At 42.6% G+C, this 9472-nt stretch overlaps 1 protein-coding gene across 13 annotated transcripts in view; it reads right to left on the bottom strand.

The window, feature by feature from the left end:
- Window positions 1–989: 989 nt before the first annotated feature.
- The window catches only part of LOC110985749 (uncharacterized), a 52420-nt gene continuing 43937 nt past the window's right edge, over window positions 990–9472 (bottom strand). For 7 of the 13 annotated variants that reach the window (XM_022247000.2, XM_022247010.2, XM_022246995.2 and 4 more), the window contains 3 exons: window positions 8078–8242; window positions 5384–6069; window positions 990–4825 (listed from right to left, as the gene is read on the bottom strand). In XM_022247000.2, coding sequence (XP_022102692.1) covers window positions 4661–4825; window positions 5384–6069; window positions 8078–8228 — 1002 coding nt within the window. In that variant the 5' untranslated portion in view covers window positions 8229–8242 and the 3' untranslated portion in view covers window positions 990–4660. Of the gene's footprint in view, window positions 4826–5383; window positions 6070–8077; window positions 8243–8838; window positions 8958–9472 lie in introns of all 13 variants that reach the window. The other 6 variants (XM_022246996.2, XM_022247003.2, XM_022246998.2 and 3 more) reach the window with 1 other exon arrangement.

The raw sequence follows: 9472 nt of genomic DNA, 5'->3' as shown, positions 1-9472 counted from the left end.
GCGTTTCGGATTTGATGCCTACTTCACCAAGAAATCCCAGGGAACTGGGCATGCTACATCTGTTGTACCACTGTGTGAAAGAGAGCCCATGTGGAGTAGAGGGCACGTTTTATAATATGCAATGATCAATGGCACCCTTTCCGGTTCAACCAACCGGCCCCTCTCTGAAATTTACTCTCTCGTTCAGTTTCAAAGGAACTTACTTAGCTGTATATCCCCTTCAAAATCTGACACATCTCTGTCAATATGTGAGGGCGCACAAGGCAAAATCTTTCTAGGTTTGTAAGGTTATAGATTTGGGTGGCTTACATTAGTGTCATGTTATATCACGGTCACAGTAAACTGTTGTTGGTGTTTTCAGCCAGCTGCACATGCCCAAAATGATCGAGCGAATTCAAGGTCATTCGGACGCACGTGCGAAATCTGTTCCCGAATGACCTTGTTTTTTTAAATACCGAATTGGCTAATATGTTCCCATAGTAGGCATATAGATTAGTGATAAGTGTCATGGTCGTTTCCCCAGATCTCTTTGAAAATACATCATTTCAGATCCTCCACTGATAAACTTGAACACTACTGGTCGAAGAGGTTAGTCATCTGCTCTTGCATGGATTCTACCGGCGTATCATAACAGGCTCGCTTCAAGAGCTACGGCTACGTGCATATAGGCCTATCTATGGCCCCGATTACTTGATTGCGGATTAAAATTCTTATCTGCGGCTTGATACCGCCTGTAGAAAGGTTGTCTGCGATGTCAACACAGCCAACTTTCGTCGATAATTCACAAACACGAAAGTGGAGATGTAGATCATCCTGGCGACCAGAGCGTACCCAAATCTTGGAATTTATCCTTTTGGCACCGTGAAGCAAAAGAATTTGCCCAACCTCGGGCTGTGTTGGACACAGGAGCTTGACCAAGCAAATAATACGACGCTAATTACAACAAAATCAAAACGAACAATGCCCAGTGACAATGTGACAAGGATATGTATATTTTTTACTTATTTTATTACAAATCACAAGAAACATATTCCTTGTTTCGTGATAATCTTCAATAGAAGTTCATTTTGTCAAAAGGTGTAATGCGTTCGAAGTAATAACACCAAACTTAGAGGACGATAATTCACTCCACAAATGGACTCAAGAGATTGGTGGGCTGTTGGTGGGCTGTTCAAAAACAGAAATGTTATGACTCAGACTCATCAGAAACAAACGTCACGAATAATGAACAAGAACATGATTAAACTCTAGGGCTTGAATTACCTTATGTTGCGACCATCAGTCAATTTCACCCCCAAGAGCTTAATCGATAATATCGCTCCATTTTTTCAAAGGTAGAATATGTTCTTGAAAGTAAATATCATCGATTTACTTGATGGCTTCCTGACATTTTCTTTGGCCCTTTTCATTCTTCTTCTAATGTAAGAATCACATAATTGTGTGAAAATGTCAGCAGTAGGGCTCACGACATGAATTTTACTTGGAATACACACTTCCACTTCTCTTAAGTAAATATCGACAAATACATGTATTTCAAATTCCTTTTCAGCGGTTAATCTCATTGCAAAGTACATTCTCCAACAATGAATAAATAAATGAAAACAAAATCGATACTGTTCCAAGCAAATGGAGCGCTGTGTGTAAACGTAACCCAGAAATTGCTTATCGAAAATAATAGAGCCTGAAAGTTGACCCTTGACACATAGTGGCGCACTTCCGGAACCCTTACATAGGGAAAATAACGTGCAAATAATTTTAGAATTTGCAATTATTTCTCGTTTGTTAACTTCTTCAGAAACGAAACGTCTCCGAAAAAGGCATTTACAACAAAATTTTAGTGGCATATTGTGTATAGAAACTTAAAAATTGCCTAACCTGAAAGAGAAATACTGTGCTAAAATTGGCCTCTCACTTCTGGAAATCTAAAAGACACGGCGACCTGTACAACTCGATGTTTTTGTAAGCTGATGAGAACTTACGAAATAATATTTTATGGTAATCTTTTGGTAAAAGTTGAAATAAATAAGTAACAAAATAACTTTAGCATTTTATAATTAGGCCTATTAAGGAAATAAACTTTGAGAAATAATCTGCATTTACATAAGATTCTAAAGTCTAATCTACTTTTTGATGACAAGACCTGCGTCAGGTCAGCTCAGCTGGATCTAAAACTCGCCAACTAGCTGCTGGTTCATAAATCTTCGCAACGTAATTCAATCTGTTCTTACGTTAGCAAGTAATGTCAAACCAAACGTGCATGAGACAAGGAGATATGGGATAGTTATGCCATATAAGTGAAAAATTGACAATGAAGTTCGTTTTTTACCCACCTCCAGGTGACTTTAAAATATTACTTGAGGTGCAAAAAGGTAAAATACCGACACGAGTTTTTCTTTGGGTAGTTATAGTTAGAATCATTTTTCCAAAAATTGTAAAACTTAGTAGGATGGCCCCGAGTAAAATCCTCACAAGAGGGTTCCGGAAGTTCGTCGCGTGACCTTTCACTCTCTCGTGCGAATAGTTTGCTCACTGGCTAACGGGCATGATCTGCGACAACAATGAACCACCAAGGAAAATAAAATTATTCATAATGCATAGTTCAGAACTGAAAGAACTGCAAAATACACTCTTGCTCAAGAATGCACATTTGCGTCGGCATAAAGCCACCAAATTATTTCAAAAAGAAACATCTACGATTCTGTTAAATGTGACATAAAGGTGTATCCACAATTAAGGACTTCATTAGAAGTTTGTATTGAGTGAGCTATGCATTCTTATCCCTGCGCTTGTTTAATCAATCTGGATAACAAGTTAAGTGAATTACAAAGAGCGGTGTTCGATTCTAAAGAAACCAAGTGAGGGCACTGAAGGCCAAGTGACTCAATTTCAGGATACAATTATCTATATGCGGTCAATGTAGGCATACACAGAGTAGGCCTTAAAGGAATTGGATGTTGGATGGTTGTCCTCGGCTCTGCCTCTTTTCATACAGCAACCATCTTTCCGATTTGATTTCTTTTACAGTGCACTGACAATTATATACATTTATTCATCATAGTGTGTGGATGACTGCCATTCGAAGTAGTGCCTAACCAACACACACCACATTCGTATTGTTAAACGAATAGTGTTTGCCTCAGATGAACGCACACACATGACGAGCAGAGCAAGTCCTCGATCTATCACAAGAAGGCTGCTTTAATAACTGTTATATTCTATGCATCAGCACATATTGGCGTCGCCAGAATTTTTTTCCAGGGGGCGGTCAAGGCACTCCCGAGCAGCAACACGACATGTAAAAACTGTGAAGGGTGTTGATATCAAGGGCTTTGCTAAAGGAAGTTAGTATTTTCGTGTTCCCCTTTTTTATTTGACAACATGTACGATGATAGATGCTTTGGGCCAACACAACCAGGGCCCCATCAATTGAGGCATGACTTGCTCTGAATCAATTAAATTTACAATCAATGTAATCTTCGACAACATTCTTCTTCAGGTCCGGATAAATTCTTAACAGATACCACACTACTACGGGGATAAAGATCAAACTTTCTGAATATTATGTGTAACTCTGGGTGACCCTCTGATAATCCTTTAAACATTGCTTTGACTCTCATTCCTTAAGTTAAGGGTGAACGGTGACAAAGGATCAAATACCAAAATGGAGTAAATTTAGTTGTGCCGAGAAGGTTTATCGCCATCGGTTATGATCCCGTTTACATCTGTGGCTTGTAACAGTACAAATTCTCAGCCACTTGATTTAGGCAATGGTTGGAATGAAAAATAGCAGAGGGAATAAATATTAGAGTTCTTTATACATTTTAAAAGTGTGAGTGTGAACTTATGTAGACCAGGGCAATTTCAGCAAACAGAAATTGGCACATACCACGAGCCAAGCAACACTAAAACGTTGCAGAGATTCCAATGGAAGAAACTCAGTCAAAAACCTTTTTAAAAATTCACGCAGGAACAAAATATTATTACCTCCGTTAGAAAACAGTATATCACGACCTATATTTTTGTCAGGGTGGATTTGTTGTTCACAATCGAATATGTGTGCAGTAACATTCAGCAATGCGTTTACTTGAGTTAATTACAAAGAGCCTATGATCCAGTTTACCCTGTGACATCTAGCATAAATAAATTATTTATAAATATGGCAACAGTATATTGAATACTTCGACTGAGCGACGAGCAAGGCGTCACCTCTCTCTATACACTTCATCTTGATCGGCAATTCCCTTGCAAAATGGTAACAGCTACATGTTAGAACCTAGGTCAAAGGCGATTGTTTTTAGTCGCGCCAACCGGGCTGCTGAGGCGCCCTCCAGAGTTTAAACAGCCAGGCACCATCAAAGACAACGATCGGGGTAAGAAGTGCGCTTAAATGATGTGCACGAAACTGTTTAGATGAAGTGAAGTATATGTGAAACATTGCTATGGGGCTATGTCAACCGTACCAGCAATGAATCGCTTGGCCAGCCGTCCTGGCCAGGTTCTTTAAAGCACACTGTGGTACGTGAGTCATATGACTTTCAAGCTGACCAAGTTGTGAATGAAACTCAGAGCCTTATGGGTGTTCCATTTTGGTTAGCGACGAAAATGGTCGTCCTTCGAGTAAAGGAGTTCGTTGGTCTTGGCCTTTGACCTTGCGACGTCATCAGCGGTTCCCGTCGTCCGCATGCTGGAAGCCAATTACGTCCCTGAGCACTGCAGTGATTGTGGTGAAAAAGCCGTCTTTTTTCGTGTCAGACGACGGTGCCGTGTCTGAGTCTGTGACGTTCACCAGTGAAAGGTCCCCGGTCGTGCTGTTGTAGGCACCATGCTGCAGGTTGAGAAGCAAAGGTAGATTTATAATCCCGTTTTGTTTTAACTACAAAATGGCGTACAGAGGGCTACAGAAAAACGTACAGATGTACAGAATAATGTCATCTTTCTTTACGGCATACATTCCCATGAACCGGTTCAATGGGCCATCCTTGTCTAAAACGGACAAGGTTACCTACGGCTAATGGCCGTGGTATGTTAATAACGAGTGGGAAACTGTAGCCACAAAATCCCCCATTTAGACACAGGCTTGCATAAAGTGTGGCGACCGCACTACGGGAGATGTTTTGCAAAATGAATATTATTAATGCAGTGAGATATAAAGGGTTTCTAGTTTTTTGTGTTCATGATTTCACATTAAAGTATGGTAAAGTAGGGTACTGGCGTTATTCATTACGTTACCTGCCCCATAGGGACCAACTTTACCAACACGGTTGCGCTGTCAATGTCAAACAACTAGAGGATTGAGCAGTACCAGTGCTTCTTTGAGGCCTAGAAATAACATTTATCAGAATTAACACTGAATGCAAACCAACTTTTGTTAAGAGGTGTTCACCTTAAAGGGATGATCCGCTGTCTGTACCGCCACCGGTGTGGTGACAGATTCACTGCCCTTTTTCTCCAGTTTGGACTTCCTTTTATTGGAATGGGGCTGCTTCCTCGAGAGGCGCTGTTCCTTCCTCCTCAGCTTCCGAGTCGCATCCTCTCTCTTCCTCTCGCTACTGAGCATGCGCCTCTCGCTGCTGCTTCGCCTCCTATTGGTTCTTCTCCTCCTTCTCTCACTCTTGCTAGTCCTGTTCTTACTGCGCTCCTTGGAGTGTGTTTTGTGGGGCCTGTTAGTGGCCACATCTCGGCCCGTTTCCTCGTCTGGCTCGGTAAGGCTTCCAACCCTCTCGGACGTGTTGATCTCACCCGCTGCGTCGTCGTCGTCGTCACTTCTGCCATCGACGACCTCCGTCGGTGGCGCTTTGGTCCCGTTTGCCCGGCTACCTGCCCCCATTGCGTTTCCTCCACGTAGCATTTGTGAGTTGGTGTTCCCCGTCTGGCCAGTCTCGTCCACGACGATCTCATTAGCTCTCCTTTCGTCTGGGGTCGTTGTGATTCTTGGGGGCGCTGCTGCCGTCTGTGACTGGGACGTTGACGGCGGATTGCAGTATTTCTCGAGTACGGATGTTTCGCAGTACGAAATACAGCATCGTGTGGCAATACCGGTCTGCGTGGCCGGAGTTCGACGCGAATAACCTGCGAAGGTACATACATGTAAATCATGAAAGTAAATCAATGCAATGTGATTGATTGACGCTGACTGTCAAACACTCTTGGGCGTCTAAGATCTGTTTTTGTCTCGTTGCGTGGCAAATTTAACACTGAAATTTCATATCAAAATGAGGGGTGGGTCCAGGGTTTAATAACTCAGAAAGGGGTGCAGGCTCTATGGCGAAATCAGTTCACATTGTGCGACATAAAAGCGGAGGCACAGGTCCATGCAGTTTCGCACAAGTCCCTGCCGACACCAGGTGTCCGAAGGAGGTCTGCGCCCCTACCTCCACAACGAAAGAGGCAATCCCTCGCGGCCTTCAGACAGTTGCACCCGGCGACAGTACCCCTCGACAAAAACTTCGGCAAGGCACGACCATGCAAGGATTTGTCTTGTTACCGTAGTATTATCGATGTTTCGACACTGCACGGATTCGGACGGTTTACCGGTTTCCCCTTTCGCGTATGGTTACAGGTGGTCGTAATAGTTATTTTGCCAAAGGAGCATAAATTAGTACATTGTAACTCTTTTGCGTGTATTAACCCTAAAAGTCGGGGTGCGAAATCCCTTGGAAATTTTCTCCTGTAACATTACAGTGCATTATTTTTCTGCGCCAAGCTTCTAGGAGGCTTTCCAGCAATCCCTTTTCACACTTTTTTGTTTGTTTGTTTGTTTGTTTGTTTGTTTGCTTGTTTGTTTGGTTTTTTTGTAATGAGACATACCGATCCAGTTGCAAAACGCCTTCTTTTGTCCAGACAGATCGGTCCAACATGTTACGTTTTCCAACTGATATGCTCAACACTCTCGGGCCGACACATGAGGCATGCATTAACTGCTGATGACCACAGACGTTGGACTACTTGAAACGTGTTAGATATACCCACAATGCGTGTTTTTTGCAGGCATACCAAATTACAAAAAAGATCGGCCATGGGGCACCTGAGTTCTTGGAGGGGGGTAGAATCCGCCGGCTCGTAAAGGTTGTAGTCTTCTCGTTATTTAAAATACCTTGTGTCAATAAACTCGAAGGAAACAAAGTGTTCGTTTTTTTTTTTTTTTTGTTTTTTTTTTGAGAAAGCTGTGTGAAAGCTATTTTGCATAGGATTTGTAAGCTACAATAACACCTCGGTGTCGATTCCAATGAGCTATGTCAAACTTGTCGCCTGGGAAAATGTGCCGGAGGACCCACGGACCGACCGGCGCGGCCACGGTGCGCGCACCAATGCACTTTCCCTAGTCCCAGGCGACATATCGGAGATCAAAATAAGAAAAGTTCCGCCAGCAGTGTTGAAAGAAACGAAACAATTATTCTTTCCTTGGTGGTCGATGTCATATTCCTTGATGACAGGATGATGGTCTATTTTTTACCAGGAAGGCTGATGTACAAGGGAATATTTTCCTCAAATTCAAGGGGTCGTCCATTCATAACACTGGATTTTGTACATCACAGCACTCTGGGAAAAAAAACCTAAATGAAATACCGCTGAAAGTCCTGGGGCAACATTTTATCTGAAATGAAGGCTTATCTGAGAAACGAATTCCTCCTCACCACAGAGGGAAATCACAGAAAGTGCATGTACGTGATTAATTTGATGGCATGCACACGACGATCAAAAGATACTTCAATGATTATCTACTGTTGGAATTCATCATAAAATCGATTACTCCACTGAAATTTATTATCAGTAGGCATATTGACCATGTTAAAGTGATCAGGTGTACATTTTGATGAGCAGTTATAAGAAATGTTGATTGAGACCTCTGACTATTCGCTTTCCGTGATCATTGTGCTCTGATCTGCCATTCATTCTCGTATTGGCCGACAAGGTAAAGACAAAAAGCAGCAATGACCAAACATGAACCAATGTTTCCGACTGTTTGCAGCCCTTACTATGCTTTACCTGAATGCGCAGCTCTGCGTGGCGACTTGGTTTAAACCCCAAACAGCGCCATCTGTGGCCTTGCACACGGGTTCATTTCAAGAGTACTCACCCGGTGGGGGCGAGTAGAAGCCCCGGTCACCACAGACGGACTTGAGCGCGTCCAACAGGTCGTTGCCACACACCTGGATGACGGCCGCCTGGTTTGGGAGCACGGTGTATGCCATCACCTCCAGTAGTACTATCAATCGAAACTGGTTCATCTTGTTGGGGGTATCTGTCAAGGGACAACCGAAAATGGAATCTACGATAAGTCTCACAATAATGATTTCTATAATAATTATGTGTAACGATATATGTGTTAAACAGATAGGCTAGATTTTCAAAAGCCAGTCGTGGGCGAGGTTTTATTTCTCCCAGAGAGGATCGTTTGAGATGAGGCTGCATAGCTTTCAATCACTTTTAAAAGTGATTAAAACTTACTGGGAATAAAATTGAAACTGCAAACGCCGCCGATAGAACAATAGCGAGAACGAATAATATAACAATGAATACTTTAAAGACAATGGAATTTCGGCACAGTCCAACTGAATTATGATCCGCTTCCCTATTATGAATTACATGTACTTAAGGCCTTGTAAAACGAAACTGGTGACCATCTTTTTGCCCACAAAGGGAGGGTTGGGGGAGGGATTTTGTAATAAATGTCCACATGTGTTTAAAATGGCTACAAGTTTAGGCAGTGAGGATACTAGTACAGTAGAACCGTACTCGATTTTGTTTGTGTATGCAGTCGCAGCCGCAGCCAATAATTCGGATGCGGCAGCGTCTGATGAGTCAGCGGTGCTGTTCCGTTTACCACCCTTTCCTTACCCTTTCTTGGCTCGCGTGTCAAATAGACGGAACAGCCTCCAATCACGAATTCTCAGACCGAAGGATAAGCTGGGGATCGTTTCTCGTGTAATTTTTCGGCTCCTTTTTACATTTCCCCCCTGTTTTTTGGAAAATGAAAAATAAGAAAAAAATGGGTTGGAGGCATTATGGAGGGTCAGGTGGGGATTATCATCTTTTTTAAACATGACCTAAACTTGCACTAAGTTAGCGACACTGTCAGCAAATGGTGGTTGATATTTGTTATCCATAAGGAAAATCATCCTCCCATTCACGAGTAATCCAGCTGAATATCGCGATTGAAACATCGGAACAGAACAGGTGTTTCTTATATTAGGCGCCCGGTTAGTGAAAATGCTGCAGGTGTGAAAGGAAGTTTTGTCATGTTGCACCTGTGCCGAGTTTAAAATAAAAAGTCCCCAGTACCCTGGGTGGTCAGGTGCGGTCCAGCTGGTCCTGCAGAGACTGCGTGCACAGGACCCTGGGGATAATACCAAAAGTATGTTTCGATGACAGTATCCCTGGAAGCAAACCGCGGCCCGGGGAAATCAATTGATAAATCAAGTCATAACTGGTTTTTTGTTTGTTCATTGTCGAGTTTAGACTTGATACCAGT

This window comes from Acanthaster planci, linkage group LG03 (genome assembly GCF_054643075.1).
Source record: "Acanthaster planci isolate LZ-2023a linkage group LG03, COTS_SCS, whole genome shotgun sequence".
In the NCBI taxonomy this organism is placed as follows: domain Eukaryota; kingdom Metazoa; phylum Echinodermata; class Asteroidea; order Valvatida; family Acanthasteridae; genus Acanthaster; species Acanthaster planci.
Note: the sequence above shows the minus strand (reverse complement) of the source record. Positions and strands in the feature narration are given on the sequence as shown.